This window comes from Nycticebus coucang, chromosome 3 (assembly GCF_027406575.1).
Source record: "Nycticebus coucang isolate mNycCou1 chromosome 3, mNycCou1.pri, whole genome shotgun sequence".
Taxonomy (NCBI): Eukaryota; Metazoa; Chordata; class Mammalia; order Primates; family Lorisidae; genus Nycticebus; species Nycticebus coucang.
In genome coordinates, this window is record NC_069782.1 from 58085688 (window position 1) to 58103017 (window position 17330).

At 40.9% G+C, this 17330-nt stretch overlaps 1 protein-coding gene across 6 annotated transcripts in view; it reads right to left on the reverse strand.

Moving 5' to 3' along the window:
• ZNF317 (zinc finger protein 317) overlaps positions 1-17330 on the reverse strand; it is a 52260-nt gene that overhangs the window by 5677 nt on the left and 29253 nt on the right. For 5 of the 6 annotated variants that reach the window (XM_053585496.1, XM_053585500.1, XM_053585498.1 and 2 more), the window contains exons 2-3: positions 957-1082; positions 130-269 (exon numbers count right to left, since the gene is read on the reverse strand). In XM_053585496.1, the coding sequence (XP_053441471.1) occupies positions 130-269; positions 957-987 (171 nt within the window). In that variant the 5' untranslated portion in view covers positions 988-1082. Of the gene's footprint in view, positions 1-129; positions 270-956; positions 1083-17330 lie in introns of those variants that run through there. The other variant, XM_053585501.1, reaches the window with a different exon arrangement.

The window sequence follows — 17330 nt, forward strand, 5'->3', positions numbered from 1 at the left end:
TCTCTTTCAGGCCCTGCTCAGATGTCCACCAGTCAAGACGAAGATCTGAAAGAATTCTGATAGGTGCTGGTGGGGGTGGTGCTGGGAAGTGCCTCTTCCATCCTCAGGGGCCCGGAAAGCATGGTGTACCTGGGAACCAAACCCAGCTGGTATGTGAGGCTCCAGATCACTACAAGCACACAGGTCCAAGTTCTGAGGACAGGAATGGTCTTTTGAAGAAAGAGGAAATTCTGGCTCTTGCAGACAGGTGGGGTCCTGGGTAGACACAGCTAGAGGGGAATAGAAGATCTATATGAATCAGATAGTCACCTGCTGTGACCCAGGAACCTGCTCTGCATCACAACCCCTGCAAACAGGGCAATTGCTCCACACTAACTCTTCAGCGTCCACCACAAACACACTCTACATCACAACTCCCACCCCATAAACAGGGCAACTGTTCCACACTAACTCTTCAGCATCCACCCCCAAAACACACTTTACATCACAACCCCCACAAACAGGGTAATTGCTCCACACTAACTCTTCAGCGTCCACCCAAAACACACTCTCTCTCACACACATGTGTTATAAAAAGCCAGGGCAGCCTTGTTCCACTCAAAGACAGAAGAGAGGCTGGTAGGCCTACATACCAGCAGGAAGAGACATATATTCCCAAGTATGAGTGAAGAAATAGAGGCCCTGAGAGAGACAATTGTTACCTTGCTCAAATTCATCAAAATGATAAATAGAATAATGCAAGATTACCCATCACCTGTGCCCTCTTTGCACACCAAATACAAATCTGTTCTCCCTGTCCCAGACACACCAAGACCCTAAGTCAGACACAGTGACCAGGTGGCTGCTGGGGCTCTGCTCCTCTTGACTCACCCACCCTCCCTTGGTAGCCCAGAGAGGCTATAGCAGAGGCCACTTACACTCAATTCCCCAAGGTAGGCACTGACCCAAGAACTTACCGAATGTGGGAGACAGCCCAAGAGCAGTCATCCTGTGAGAACGACAGACAATTTGCCTGAACAACAGCGCACTGGGAGAACCAGAAGGCTACTCTCTTGCCCTCACAGGACTCTTCACACTGGCATCTATAGTAAATGAAAGAACATCAGGAGTAAGTAATCAAAGGCTGCCCTCTCCTGCCCACCAAGGAAAACTTTTTTTTTTTTGCAGTTTTTGGCCAGGACTGGGCTTGAACCCTCCACCTCTGGCATATGGGGCCTGCGCCCTACTCCTTTGAGCCACAGGAACCACCCAAGGAAAACTCTTTTTTTTTTTCTTTAATTAAATCATAACTGTGTACATTAATGTATTGAGTTTTGTTTCTTGGCATTTCCTCTTTTGAACAGCAAGTTCTGCCTGATCCTGGGTCTTTCTCTTACTTAGGTGAAGCCTCCAAGCAGTGTGTATATGTGTGTGTGTGTGTCGGGGGGGGGGTCCCTGATCTGCCTCAAGTAGAATTCAATGTGACCCTCTTCCTAAGTGATCTGCCACCAACCACAACTCGAACTCTTTTTGTTTTTTTTTTTTTGGTTTTGGGCCGGGGCTGGGTTTGAACCCACCACCTCCGGCATATGGGACCGGCGCCCTACTCCTTGAGCCACAGGCGCCGCCCAAACTCAAACTCTTTCACTCCTGAAATACACCGGTCCCAGGCTCTTCCTCTCACCTTCAAGGTACACCATAATTTAATATGGTTCTATCCATGAGGAGGGTCCAGCCAGGACCACACACTCTAGTCGCCAATATCTTTTGCACCCACATTCCACATCAATAGATACATCCTTGGGCCACAGTGTATGCTGCAGCATCACTACGATCAGCCTCACCTCCCAGACAATTCAGAAATCTGCTCTCTGGGCCAAACCTCCTACACAACCTTCTTCTCACAGTAATTCCCCCACTTTAGAGAAATTCTGAGCCACCTGTGCTTTTGCCATCTGTGCCCTAAAAGCCACCTCCTGCTCTCACCTATCCAACCAAGATTCATTACAACTCACCACTTCAACAGTTTATTTTTCCAAAATCCTTTATCTGTTAGAAACCCTAAATAGCAAAAGGCCAGCATGGAAAATTCCAACCATCTGCCTCCCCCCTGGAGGTCCCTGGGAAGACACTACCAGTCAGAACTGTAGAGTAGAAACTCAGAAGTCATTAACTCCAAGGGGAATCTACCCTACAGAAAAGCAGACTAGTTGATCTAATCTTCCAGTCTCCCAAAGATCATTTATAATCTGGCCAGTTTTTCTGAAATAAAACTTTTCTTACAGTTACCTTTAGTGTCAGCAAATATTACTGCATTTCATTTAATGGTAATCATAACTTAAATACACACAACAGCAAAGAACTGGGAAATGAAGATTAAAACACAATTTCATTTATGATAGCATACATCAAATACCTAGGAACAAATCAAGTAAAAACTATGCAAACACCTAGACAATTAAAAACTATGGAAACAGTTGCCTTAAAGTTACCTTAAAGAGATAAGTAAATAGGAGCTATTTCGTTTTCATGGACATTTAAGACTCAGTATTACCTGTATTAAAGTAATCAAACCCTTCAAATTCATTTGTAGACAAACACAGTCCTTATGAAAATCCCAGTGACTTCTTTCTTAAAATTGACAAACCAAATCTAACTTAATGGCTCAGCGCCTATAGCTCAAGTGGCTAGGGAGCCAGCCACATACACCAGAGGTTCAAGCCCAGCCCGGGCCTGCCGAACAGAAATGAAAACTACAGCCAAAAAATAGCCAGGCATTGTGGTGGGAGCCTGTAGTCCTAGCTACTTGGGAGGCTAAGGCAGGAGAATCGCTTAAGCCCAAAAGAGTTTGAGGTTGCTGTGAGCTGTGATGCCACAGCACTCTACGGAGGGTGACATAGTAAGACTCTGTCTCAAAAAAAAAAAATCTAACTTAAGAATGCAAAAGATCTAGAAGAGTTAGAACAATGTTAAGAAAGAAAAACTTGGAAGATTCACATTACTAATTTGACCACAGTAATGAAGGGTTACTAGAATAACTACAGACCTACATATATGCAGTCAAATGTTTTCAATAAGAATGCAAAACTTGAAACAAAGGAACTTTGACCTCTCTTCTCACTCCATACACAAAAATCAGTAGGAATTTGAAAAAAAACTTTGCAATTAATCAGATAACAATAAATAAAAATTCATAAGCCTTTCATGACCTACCTTAAGTTACACAACAGTATCTTAGACTAAACTGAAATGGAAATTTAACAAAACCACAAAAAATTGACTTTACCAAAATCAAAAATTCTACTCATCAAATGACACCTTTAAAATGAAGACTGGGAAAAAACATATGCAATACATATACCATATTTTGCAGTGTACAGTGCACACTTTTGCCCAAATTTTTGAAGGAAAAATAAGGACATACACTATAAGTAATATTAACTCCCTATCTGTTTTAAATTATTTTATTTATTTATCTACATTAAAAGTAAAACTAGAGGTTGGGCACAGTAGCTCACGGCTATAATCCTAGCACTCTGAGCAGCTGAGGCAGGTGGACTGTTTGAGCTCAAGAGTTCAAGATCAGCCTGTGCAAGAGTGAGACCCCCATCTCTACTAAAAATACAGAAAAGTAGCTGGGTGTAGTGGTGCACACCTATAATCTCAGCTACTCAGGAAGCTAAGGCAAGAGGATTGCTCAAGCCAAAGAGTTTGAGGTTGCTGTGAGCTAGGATAGCACCACAGCACTCTACCCAAGGCCACTGAGACAAGGTGTCTAAAAAAAGAAAAAAAGGTTCTTAGAACTCTAGAAATCAATGACAGTATCAATATGCAAAATAAAACCAAGAATATAGTAATCATTTTCATTGAACTTATGATGAAAGCCAATATTACACAAAATATAAAAGCAATCACAGTGGACTTGCAAGCCCAACTTGCTATGTTATCTGGTGGGCTATCCAGTTAATGGGAAAAGAGTGGGCATCACAAACATAGTCAGCTGGTAATGGCTACCTACAATTAACACCTACAAGCAGAAACAAGAAAACATCTATCACCCAGGTTTGGATCCTAAGATGGAACAGTGTCAATAAGAAAGCAGATGTGAAATCATTTAAAAATGCAGCATCAGCAATGCTATGGAACAGAGGATGATGAAAGTTACCGAGATGAGGAAAGTGACCCTTCAGAAGATACCATTAATGCTTAAATTGAAGAAGATGATAGTTCTCATATTTTGACAGTGTTGAAGAGCTCTTGGCCTTCTATGATGCATAAATATCATAAATTTGTTACTGGTACATAAAATTTCTTGTAGACGTACATCTGTTATGTGTTTTATTAATTTTTTTGTTACATTAAACTTCTTATACCATAATATACTAAAAAACAACGTTAATCGGCTCGACGCCCGTAGCACAGTGGTTACAGTGCCAGCCACTGCAACAAAAGCAAACAATTGCCAGGCATTGTGGCAGGCGCCTGTAGTCCCAGCTACTTGGGAGACTGAGGCAAAAGAATCACTTAAGTCCAAGAGTTGGCAGTTGCTGGGAGCTGTGATGCCATGGCATTCTATCAAGGGCGACATAGTGAGACTCTGTCTCAAAAAAAATAAAAATAAAAACTATGTTAAAATTCCTTTGTAATACAAAAAAAGTTAATTTTTTAAATTAAAAAATTAAAACAAAAGATATTTTTTCTTCAAAGTTTGGGCAAAAATGTGGGTGTGTATTATACACAGAAAAATGTGGTAACTGGCAAAGAATTAATATTCAGATTACATAAAGAACTACAAAACAACTGGGAGCTATGGTTCATGCCTGTGATCCTAACACTTTGGGAGGCCACGGCAGGAAGATCAATGAGCTGTGATGATGCCACTGCATTCTAGCCTGGGTGACAGAGACACTGTCTCAGAAAATAAATTAAATAAAACAAAGAAATGAATGTTAGGCCAACAGCTGACTGCTTCTCAGCAATAAGGGAAGCCAGAAAATAGTGCAATGTCTTCATAGTTTTGGCATAAAATAAAAATCCTATAACCACTGAAATGTCCATTGAGAAAGAGAGCAAAACATTTTTTTTTGCTTTTGCAGTGTACCATGTCCCAGAAAAGAGATAGTCTAAAAGATGTTACTTCAGAGATAAAGTAGTAATCAAAGAAGGAAAGCAAAGAGTGTGAAAACCAAGTAAAGCACACACGTGAATAAAGCAAATGTGTGAATAAAATGAAACAAAAAAAGACTATGCAATTATCTCTCCTGAGATCTAAAACAGAAGGAAGTATGTACAACTACATTATATCAATAAAAAACATGGCACTAAAATGCATAAGAAAGGCATGTGAATCAGGAGAGTGAGAACATATAAGAATCTAATAAACAAACATACATAAGAGCTGCTCATGAGAACCACTGAAATAATACAGTGAATAAAGTCAAACTGTTCAGTGAAAAAGTAGAACGAGAAAAAAATAAGCCTAGAATAAAGAAAAAGTAAAGATATGACAAATGTAACATTCAAATATATTAATACATTGTTAATGAACTTAATGGTTTAACTAAAGTACAGATATTCATAAAATGGATTAAAAATAATTATATGCTATTGCAAGAGACACCTAAAACATAAGGATATAGGCTGCATATTATTCCATGGTATACATATACCAAAATTTGTTAATCCATTCATGGGTCGATGGGCACTTGGGCTGCTTCTATGACTTGGCAATTATGAATTGGCTGCAATAAACATTCTGGTGCAAGTATCTTTGTTGTATAGTGATTTTTGGTCTTCTGGATATATACCTAGCAGAGGAATTGCAAGATGGGACAGCAGGTCTACTTTTAGTTCCCTAAGTGTTCCTACCAGCAGTGCAGAAGTGTTCTTTTCTCTCCACACCCACACCAACATCTACAGTTTTGAATTTTTGTTACGTGGACTACTCTTACTATAGTTAGATGGTATCTCAATGTGGTTTTGACTTGCATTTCTCTAACGATTAAAGATGATGAGTGTTTTTTCATGTGTCTGTAGGCCATGCACCTGCCTTCTTCAGAGAAGTTTCTGTTCAAGTCTCTTGCCCACAATGAAATGGGATCACTTGTTCTTTTCTTATTAATTAGTTTGAGTTCTCTGTGAATTCTAGTTATCAAACCTTTGTCAGAAACATAACCTGCAAAAATCTTCTCCCATTTGGAAGGCTGTCTGTTTGCTTTACTTACTGTGTTCTTGGCTGTGCAGAAGCTTTTGAGTTTGATCAGATCCCAGTAATATATTTTTGGTGTTGCTTCAATTGCCCAAGGGTTGGGGCTGGGGGGGGGAGGATTGGGGGTCCTTCTCATAAAATACTCTCCCAGGCCAATTTCTTCAAGTGTTCCCCCTGCACTCTCTCCAAACCTCTTTTATGTTTACATGGATGGAGCTGGAACATATTCTTCTTAGTAAAGTATTTCAAGAATGGAAGAAAAAGTATCCAATATACTCAGTACTATTATGAAACCAATATATAATCACCCACATTTTCATATGAAAGACAAAACAAAATTATAGTCCAAGATGAAGGAGGGAAGAGGAGGGCGAGGGGAGGGGGGAGTGTAATCGGTGGGATCTCACCTATGGTGCATATTGCAAGGATATATGTCAAATCTATTAAGAGTAGAGTATAAATGTCTTAACACAATAATTAAGTAAGTGAAGTGAAGGCTATGTTAACCAGTTTGATGTAAGCATTCCAAATTGTATATAAAATCAGCACATTGTACCCCATAAATCATTAACGTACACAGTTATGATTTAATAAAAAGTTAAGAGAAATAATTAAATAAATAAATTCATTGATAATTTTTAAAAAATAATTAAAACATAAGGGTATAACAAGAATGGAAATAAAAATACATAATGAATGTTTTATCCATTTCAGTGAGAATGGATAAAACAAAATGCGTCATGGAGAGAAATGTGGTATTATCTCATGAAAAGAGACACGAATCATAGATGGGGTGTATAGTGGTATATAGATGTTCCCAAAAAAAAAAAAATTGGGAAAAAAGGAGGTGGGCAACTCTAATGAAAAATAAGCAAAATCACACTAGAGTGTCACAAATACAGTTCAAGTATACATTAACAACTACCATAAACAGACTGAATACGATGCAACAGCATTTCCTAAGTATAAAATCAACCACATACGGGACCACGATATTTGGGAAAAAAAGAAGGGGCAACTCTAATGAAAAATAAGCAAAATCACACTAGAGCTCTCACAAATACAGTTCAATTATACGTTAACAACTACCATAAACAGACTGAATACGATGCAACGGCATTTCCTAAGTATAAAATCCAACCACATACGGGATATTTGTCTCAAAAAAATGCACCAATCTCTTTATTATGGTGCAATGAAGTCAGCAAATAATGACCAAAGGAAAAAAAGTCACAGAGACTGAAATTAAATTCTAATTACACATGTCAAAGGAGCCATGATAATTTGATACTTAGAAGTGAAACATATAAAGTACTATTTTACAATTCATTGGGATATGATAGGCATCTAATGTAAGAAAATAGAAAGAATCATATCAAAAAGTAAAAAGAAGAAAATGATCAGTAACAGTATAGAAAACATAAGTATGTTAAAACAGTCAAATCAAGTCAAAAGTTCTTAGAGAAAAAAACAGAATTCTGACAATTGTTCTACAAAGCAACATACATTTTCTAGTTGGTGAGCAGAAGCACCCTGCACCTGCCTCTCTAGAGCAGAAGACCAAGGGCTATAAAAGGATGCCCACCTGCAGGTGGACCCTCTTGGACAGAGCATTGTGGATCATCACAAAGGTGACAGCAGACAGTGAAAGAATGAAGGAGAAGGGGATGGGGGAGATTCACTCACTAAAACTGGAAGGTATCTGGAGGACACACTGACACTAGGGGGAAGGATATAGGAGAGGATCCTGGGGCCCTCACCACCACCGGGGGCCTCCGTTCTGATCAGGGAACTGCTTGAAAACTGTATGGAAAAGTTCTATTGCCACCACTCTGAGATCTCCAGTCTGGACCTCCTGATTTACACAGGGATCAGTTTCACTGTAACTGATCCCACATCACTTTTTGCTGGGGTGGGGAGGGAGCAGATACAGCAGATGCTCTTTCACACACCCCCACCAGGGAATTTGAAGGGAGTAGACAATGACACTAATTGAAGGGTCCCATAGTAGCAGCCCAGACTAGAGAGCCCTGCCCACCAACTAGTGGAAGAAGCACCCTGAGCCTGCACACTGCCACACAAAGATCTAGAAACCCTATGCCCCTAAAACCTGCACTCAAGACTAGAGGATCAAGTCTCCCAAACCCCATATCCCATGTGAGATCCAAGCCCCCACAGACCTACGCATCAGGTAGAGGGCCACATCCTCATAACACACATCCCCACAATCCAGCTCTCTATGACAAACCCACCAGTCAGAACCCCCCCCACAGCTAACCTCACTAAGTAGCCACTGCCACCACTGTGGGAAGACCAGGGCAGAGCAATCTCCTACAAAACCTGCCTCCACAGAGCAGGACTCACACAATCCTGAGCTTCCAACAGCAGCCTGAGTACCAGCTTGGACTATGGCAATCAAAGGGGAATAGGATACCACAGAACAATGACATTACAAGATCACAGCACATCTGCCCTCTCTTACCAGATCAATCTTCTGGAACAGGACCAAAAAATGCTACCTAAAGACCTCTCTTTCTTTTCACTAAACAGGAGAGCTCCCAGCAAAGGAGAACAGAACTGCAAACCTACCTGCCCTGAACTGAGAGATGAGTTTTTAGCTGAGAAGACATCAGTAAAAGAACTCTAGCTACATGAAAAGAACAAAACAGTTCAACACTCCCAAGGAATTACAATGGATCTACAGCAATGGACCCCGCAAACAAAAGGAAATTGTTGAAATGTCAGAAACGCAATTTAGAATATGGATGGCAAATAAGATGAATGGACTTGAAGAGAAAGAAAGATCATATGAAGAAGCTTAGAAAATATAACTGGACATGAATAAAAAAATAAAACTCACTGAAGAGCTAGACAACATAAGAAAGGATAAAACAGGGGGGAAGAGGCAAGATGGCCGACTGAGCCAGCCTTCAGCAGAGGCTCCCATCCAGAGGGAGAAATAATGGCCAGAACCAACCCAATAAAGGGGAAGATTGGGAGCTCAGCTAAGAGAGAGGATTGATAGGTTTTCACATCACCCCTGCTGAGGCAAGCTGGGACTCCAAGGAAACAAATTTCAGGTACAAAACCCATCCCAAACAGGACAGGAATCCTTCCCCTCTCCCTCCTCGGGACAGCAGCTTGAGGTGAGTAGTTAACAGAGGACCTTTTGTTTCATCAAAGGGGAGAGAACAACTGAGGACCAGGACTCCCTCCACAAAGAGATACCAATGCAAGCCCAGGCAGTCTCTTGCGTGGGACTCTCAATCCACCCCTCCCCTCTCTCCTGGCAGCCTGGAGGACAACCCCCTGCAGAATCCAGAGTGTCTGGCAGATTTTGCTAGGGGGGAAATCTCACGGGCTGTGGGGTAGTTGTGCTGAAACTGTAACTTTAATAGAGGCAGGGAGTCACAAGGGGAAAGAAACTTGCCCCATGTTGGAAAGAGCATAGAATGGGATCAGCACCACTGACCACTGGGGACCTGGGTGGTGCCTGCCAGAACCCGCCCACTTCTGCTACCCACAGGGCACTGCCCTCCAACTCCCTGGCTCCCAGTCCAGGTCCTGCAACCCATGCTACCAGCAGCTCTGCCCTCCAGATCCCCCACCCTCCAGCTCCCAGCCTGTGACCTGCAGCCAGCTCACGCAGCAGTACCCCAGACAGGCAGCACCACCCCCGACAGTGGCAGTGCCAACCCTGACAGTGGTGGCTGCTCCACGGTCCCTCCCACTGGGGTGAAATTTGGGAGAGACACCTCCCCGAATCTGTGGAATGCAGAGGGAACCTGACTTGACCTGCAGGGGCTCCAGAGGTGGGTGTGCCCACGGCAGAGGCGTGGCCTCTGAGGGATAGAATCACACTCCTTGACTGTAACACCCAGCTGGGTACAGATGGAGATGGAACACTCCCCAGTTTCCAATAATCAGTGGAGGAAATCAGGCCTGAACTCCTCCCACCTGCAGGTGGCTCAAAAAGATGGCCTGGGGGAGGAGGCATTGTCTCCTCTTTGACTTAGGTGCAAATCCCTGGTGTACTTGAGTATTAGAGAGAGCTGGGCTGCAGCCCTGCAGGGTAACCAATGACTGGGGGTGATGGTGATGCCAAGTGGGAAAAGAGGCACCAGACCCCCACTGGGAATAACTGTTTTTGGGGTGGGCCTTTCTGACTCCATGGACCACTTGAGCTGCTAGTGAACCCCTGCTGTCCAGTTGCTAGAGACCTTTTAAACTCTCCCATTTGATCTGTCTTTGTGCTGACAGGGACAATTGATTTGGAACTCTTGATTTGGGCCGATCACCCAGGGATTCTCCAAGGTTATACCCTGCTTGGGTTGTAGAGGGAGGGTCTGATTCTCCTCTCACCGTTATTGCCAGTGGGGAGACAGGGTGTCTCAATTGCTTGTATTCCTCCACAGCTAAGATTTCAACCCAGAGTCATTGATCCACTAGGATTGGTCAAAGTCTAGCTAAATAAAAGACAGGCCCACCTAGCCCCATCATACGAAGTGGGTCCCCAGGGTCTCAGGCTGTAGTACTGAATGGGACCTTGGTAAAGCCATAGGGGGAAAGCCGCAGTCAACAGTCCCAGCACTCTGGTAAAGGGCTGGTTAACTACATCTCCAGGAGCCCTCGATTTAATTCTACCTTACCAGCCTCACTAAATAAATGGTGAAAAATAACCATAGGGCAGAATCAGCAGAAAAACTCAGGAAACATGAATAACCAGAGTAGATCAACTTCCCCCAGATACAACAAAGGAGACATAACAGAAGATCCCATTCATAAACAAATGGCTGAGATGTCAGAAATTGAGTTCAGAATTTGGATAGCAAATAAGATTAACAGAATTGAAATAAAATTGGGATTAGAAGTTCAAGGAGTAATTCAAAAGTCTCAAGAATTCAATGAATTCAAAAATAAAATCACCAAAGATTTTGACAAATTGAGGAAAGAATGTGCAGTCCTCAAAGACCTGAGAAATACAGTAGAATCCCTCAGTAACGGGATGGAGCAGGCAGAAGAAAGGGTCTCTGACATTGATGACAAAGCTTTTGAATAGCTCCCAAATGCACAAAGAGGAAGAAAAATGGAGAGCAAAGATGGATCACTCCCTGAGAGTTTTGGGACCACTCCAAAAAAGCAAACATTCGCCTTATTAGAATTCCTGAAGCTGATGAGAATGATCTGAAAGGCAAAGATGCTCTACTCCAAGAGATATTAGAGGAAAACTTTCCAAACATGGCAAGAGATACTAAAATTCAGAGAGCAGTTTCAGAACCCCAGCACAACTCAATCCAAATAAACCATCCCCTAGACACATTCTGCAATTAGCCAGATGTAAGAAAATCATAACCTACATAGGGAAGAATATTAGAATGACTGCAGCTTTTTCTGCTAAAACTTTTCAAGCCAGAAGAGGATGGTCATAAACCTTCAATCTCCTAAAACAAAACAACTTTCAGCCCAACATCCTGTATCCAGCTAAACTGAGTTTCATTTATGATGGAGAAGTCAGATACTTTAATGACATTCACATGTTGAAGAAATTTGCCATAACTAAACCAGCTCTTCAAGATATTCTCAGACCCATCCTCCATAATGACCACCACCACTCTACCACCAAAGTAAGCTCACTCAGAAATTATTGACCCAAACCAAACTTCCACAGTGGTGAAAGGATTAAAAATGTCCAGCAGTCTTTCAAAAAAATTGACACACAAAATACTACCAGACTTATCAATACTCTCAATTAACATTGAGAGTTAAATTAACATTGGCTTAAATTGTCCACTACAGAGGCACAGGTTGGTTGGCTGGATACAAAAATGCAGGCCAGATATCTGCTGCATACAAGAATCTCATCTTATCTTAAAGGGTAAATATAGACTGAGGGTGAAGGAATGGACATCTATAATACAGACAAATAGAAAACAGAAAAAAGCAGGGGTTGCAATTTTATTTGCAGATACATTAGGCTTTAAATAAAAATAAGTAAAGACAAGGATGGTCACTTCATATTTGTTAAAGAAACACTCAACATGATCAGATATCAATTATTAACATTTATGCACCCAACCAAAATACTCCTCAATTTATAAGGAACATGACATGAACAGACACGAACAATTTGATATCTTCCAGCACCATAAAAGTCAGAGATTTTAACAACCCCTTTGGCAGTGTTGGACAGATGAGCCAATAAGAAAAAAGCAAAGAAATTTTGAATTTAAACTTCACCATACAACAATGGAATTTAACAGACATCTACACAACATTTCATCCTAACAAAATTGAATACACATTCTTCTCATCAGCCCATGGAACATCCTCCAAAATTGATCACAACTTAGGTCACAATTCTAACCACAGCAAATTTAAAAGAATAGAAATTATTCCTTGTATTTTCTCAGATCATCACAAAATAAAAGTTGAACTCACCAATAACAAGAATCTGCATACTCATACAAAAACATGGAAACTAAATAACCTCATGATGAAAGATAGCTGGGTCAAAGATGAGATTAAGCAGGAAATTACCAAATTTTTGTAACAGAATGATAATGAAGACACGAATTATCAGAATCTCTGGGATACAATAAAGGCAGTCCTAAGAGGGAAATTCATACCACTGCAAGCTTTCCTTAAGAGAATGGAAAGAGAGGAAGTCAACAACTTAATAGGACATCTCAAGCAACTGGAAAAGAAAGAAAATTCCAACCCCAAATCCAGCAGAAGAAAAGAAATAACCAAAATTAGAGCTGAATTAAAAGAAATTGAAAACAAAAGAATTATTCAAAAGATCAATGAATCGGAGGCACCTGTGGCTCAAAGGAGTAGGGCGCAGACCCCATACATGAAAGGTGGCAGGTTCAAACCTGGCCCCAGCCCCCAAAAAAACCCCAAAAGATCAATGAATCAAAAAGTGGTTTTTTGAAAAGTTTAACAAAATTGATAAACCTTAGCTAGTCTAACCAGAAATAGAAAATTAAAATCCCTAATTTCATCAATCAGAAATGACAAAAGCGAAATAACAGACACCTCAGAAATTCAAAAAATTCTCAATGCATACTACAAACAACTCTATTCTCAAAAATACAAAAATCTGAAAGAAACTGACCAATACTTGGAAGCACACCACCTTCCTAGACCTACCCAGAAAGAATCGGAAATGTTGAACAGACCTGTATCACATACTGAAATAGCATTAACTATACAAAATCTCCCAAAAAACAAGAGTCCAGGACCAGTTGGCTTCACATCAGAATTCTACCAAACGCTTAAAGAGGAACTAGTACCTATATTACATAACGTTTTCCAAAGCATAGAAAAAAAGGAATACTCCCCAACACATTCTCTGAAGCAAATATCACCCTGATCCCCAAACCAGGAAAAGACCCAAAAAGAAAAGAAAATTACAGACCAATATCACTAATGAATATTGATGCAAAAATATTCAATAAGATCCTTTAGCAAACAGAATCCAGCAACACATCAAACAAATTATACATCATGACCAAGTTGGTTTTATCCCAGGGTCCCAAGGATGGTTCAATATATGTAAACCTATAAATATAATATATCACATAAACAAAATAAAAAACAAAGACCGTATGATTCTCTCAATCGATGCAGAAAAAGCTTTTGATAATATCCAGCATCCTTTTATGATCAGAACACTTAAGAAAATCGGTATAGAAGGGACATTTCTTAAACCAATAGAGGTCATCTATAGCAAACCCACAGCCAACGTTGAATTGGATGGAGTTAAATTAAAACCATTTCCACTCAGATCAGGAACCAGACAAGGTTGCCCATTGTCTCCACTGGTTTTTAACATGATAATGGAAGTCTTAGCCATCGCAACCAGGCAAGAGAAGGCGATCAAGTGCATCCAAATAGGAACAGTAGAGATCAAACTTTCACTCTTCACAGATGATATGACTGTGTACTTGGAAAACCCCAGGGATTCAACTACAAAACTCTTAAAAGTGATCAAGGAATACAGCAATGTCTCAGGTTACAAAAATCAATACTCACAAATTTGTAGCCTTTAAATATACCAACAAGCATCAAGCTGAAAAAAAGTCCAGGACTCTATTCCTTTCACAGTGGTGCCAAAGAAGATGAAATATTTGGGAGTTTATCTTAAAAGGATGTAAAAGATCTCTATAAAGAGAATTATGAAACCCTGAGAAAAGAAATAGATGAAGCTCAACATTCCATTGATGTTAACAAATGGAAAAAACATACCACACTCATGGCTAGGAAGAATCAACATTGTTAAAATGTCCAAAGCAATATACAATTTTAATGCATTCCCTTTAAAGCACCACTGTCACAGACCTTGAGAAAATCATACTTCATTTTATATGGAATCAGAAAAAACCTCAAACAACCAAACATTACTCAGAAATAAAAAAACAAAGCAGGAGGAATCATGCAACCAGACCTCAGACTATACTATAAATCGATAGTGAGCAAAACAGCACATACTGACACAAAACCAGAGAAGTAGATGTATGGAACAGAATAGAGAACCAAGAGATGAACCCAGCTACTTACCATCATTTGATCTTTGATAAGCCAATTAAAAACATTCAGTGGGGAAAAGATTCCCTATTTAACAAATGGGGCTGGGTAAACGAGCTTGCGACCTGTAGAAGACTGAAACTGGACCCACACCTTTCACCATTAACAAAGATAGACTCTCACTGGATAAAAGATTTAAACTTAAGACATGAAACTATAAAAATACTAGAAGAAAGTACAAGGAAAACACTTCAAGAAATTGGCGTGGGAGAATATTTTACGATGAGGATCCCCTGGGCAATTGAAACAACACCAAAAATACATTACTGGGATCTGATCAAACTAAAAAGCTTCTGCACAGCCAAGAACATGGTACGTAACAGCAGAAGACATTTGCAGGTTATGTCTCTAGCAAAGGTTTAATACCAGAATCCACAGAGAACTCAAACATATTAGCAAGAAAAGAACAAGTGATCCCATCGCAGGCTGGGTAAGGGACTTGAAGAGAAACTTCTCTGAAGAAGGCAGGCGGATGACCAACAGACACATGAAAAACTGCTCATCATCCTTAATCATCAGAGAAATGCAAATCAAAACCATTTGAGATATCATCTAAGTATAGTAAGAATAGCCCACATCACAAAATCCCAAAACCACAGATGTTGGCATGGATGTGGAGAAAAGGGAACACTTCTGCACTGCTGGTGGGAATGCAAACTAATACTTTCTTTTTGGAAAGATGTTTGGAGATCACTTAGGGATCTAAAAAAAAAGACCTGCCATTCAATACTGCAATATATCCTAGGTACATATCCAGAAGACCAAAAACCATTTTGCAACAAAGACATTTGCACCAGAATGTTTATGGCAGCCCAATTCATAATTGCTAAGTCATGGAAGAAGCCCAAGTGCCCATCAACCCATGAAAGGATTAATAAATTGTGGTATATGTACACCATGGAATGTTATGCAACCTTAAAAAAAGATGGAGACTTTACCTCTTTCATGTTTACATGGATGGAGCTGGAACATATTCTTCTTAGTAAAGTATCTCAAGAATGGAAGAAAAAGTACCCAATGTACTCAGCCCTACTATGAAACTAATATATAGGAGGTGGAGCATGATGGTGGACAGGACGGATGTGTAGCCCACCTCTCCCAAGCCATCAGGTGAGAGGAAAGGGGATCTGGACCTTCCCTGTGTGTGAATTATTGGAGTGGACAGACAGCTGGAGACACTCAGTGAACTGGCGGATTGCTATATATGAGAGGTAATTTAAAACCACAGACTCTGTTGTAGAGATTCTTCCCTGCTCAGCTGTGATGGCCAGCAGGCCCCTCCCATACGGAGGTCAGCAGCTTGTAAATGCTGACAAAACCTAATTGACAAATATTTATTCCTGAACTGAGGGAGGCATCGGAAAGGAGAGCCACTCAAAACCACGGGGAGCTGGGCAACCTGTTGGACAATTGAAGGGAAGGGATCCAGCGCGGGAAACAGACATTTTGAACTACCCAAAAGGGCGGGCACCTTTCCCCCAGGTGTTGGAGGGGGCTGGCGGTTCAGGCTGCACAGCGAACTGTCAGGTGCCGATCCAAAAGGGAAACTCTGAACCATAAAACTCAGAATAAGGTCCCCGAATGCTCCAACCACGGGAACCGGCTTCAGCCGCTAAAGCCGCGAACTCAGCTTCAGTCCCGGGAACCAGCTACAGCCGCTAAAGCCGCAAACCCGCCAGACACGGCGCAAACCCAGCACCACTCTCCCCACAGCTGACTGCAGTCGCCAGTTGCAGGAGAACCTGGGAACAGAATGGAAAGACTTAAGAAGCCTGGACACCTGCACTGAGTGAGAAGGTCGGTCGAAAGTGCTATCTGGAAAAGAACAGCCGAGGTTACACGATTCTTAGGCCACAAACTTTTACAGAAATTCCAAAATGGTGATCGGCCACCATCGGTGGTTACCATGGTAACAGTATAAACTGTAAATCAGGTATAAGCCTCGGAACCACTCACAGCGCCACCTGGTGTCCAGAAAGTATATTGCAGTATCGATACATTCCTACGAAAGTCGATCCCTACAGCAGACATACAGATGTATATAGGTATATTTCTACACACAAGAATATTTTTGTAGTTGGTGCCTTTTTTTTGTTTTTTTTTTTGTTATTTTTTTGTTTTGTTTTGTTCTGTTGTTTCCTAGAGGAGCTTTCAATAATTTTTTATTATTACTTTTTATATAGATATATTTTTTATTTCTATGTTTTCTAATTATAATTACTTCTGTCTTCTCTTTTGACATTTGTACTAACACCATTTTTCTCTCCTTTTTTTTCTTTCTTTCAATTATTTTACGATTATCACTATTTTTATTGCAGTTGTTTTTGCATTGCTGTTGTCATGGGTGTTGCCTGTATGTCTATGTGTTTCCGTCTGTTTCTGTATCTATAGGACCGTGTACCTGGTAACCTTTGTATCTGTTTATTTGTTCATTTGGTCTCAATGAGCTTGGTGTTATGACCTGCAACTCTGAGCTACCAGCACTCCCGCCCACTCTCACGCCGTGATCTGGAGAACTGGCCCCCCAGGAGTCCAGATTCTTGGGTGAACTCTC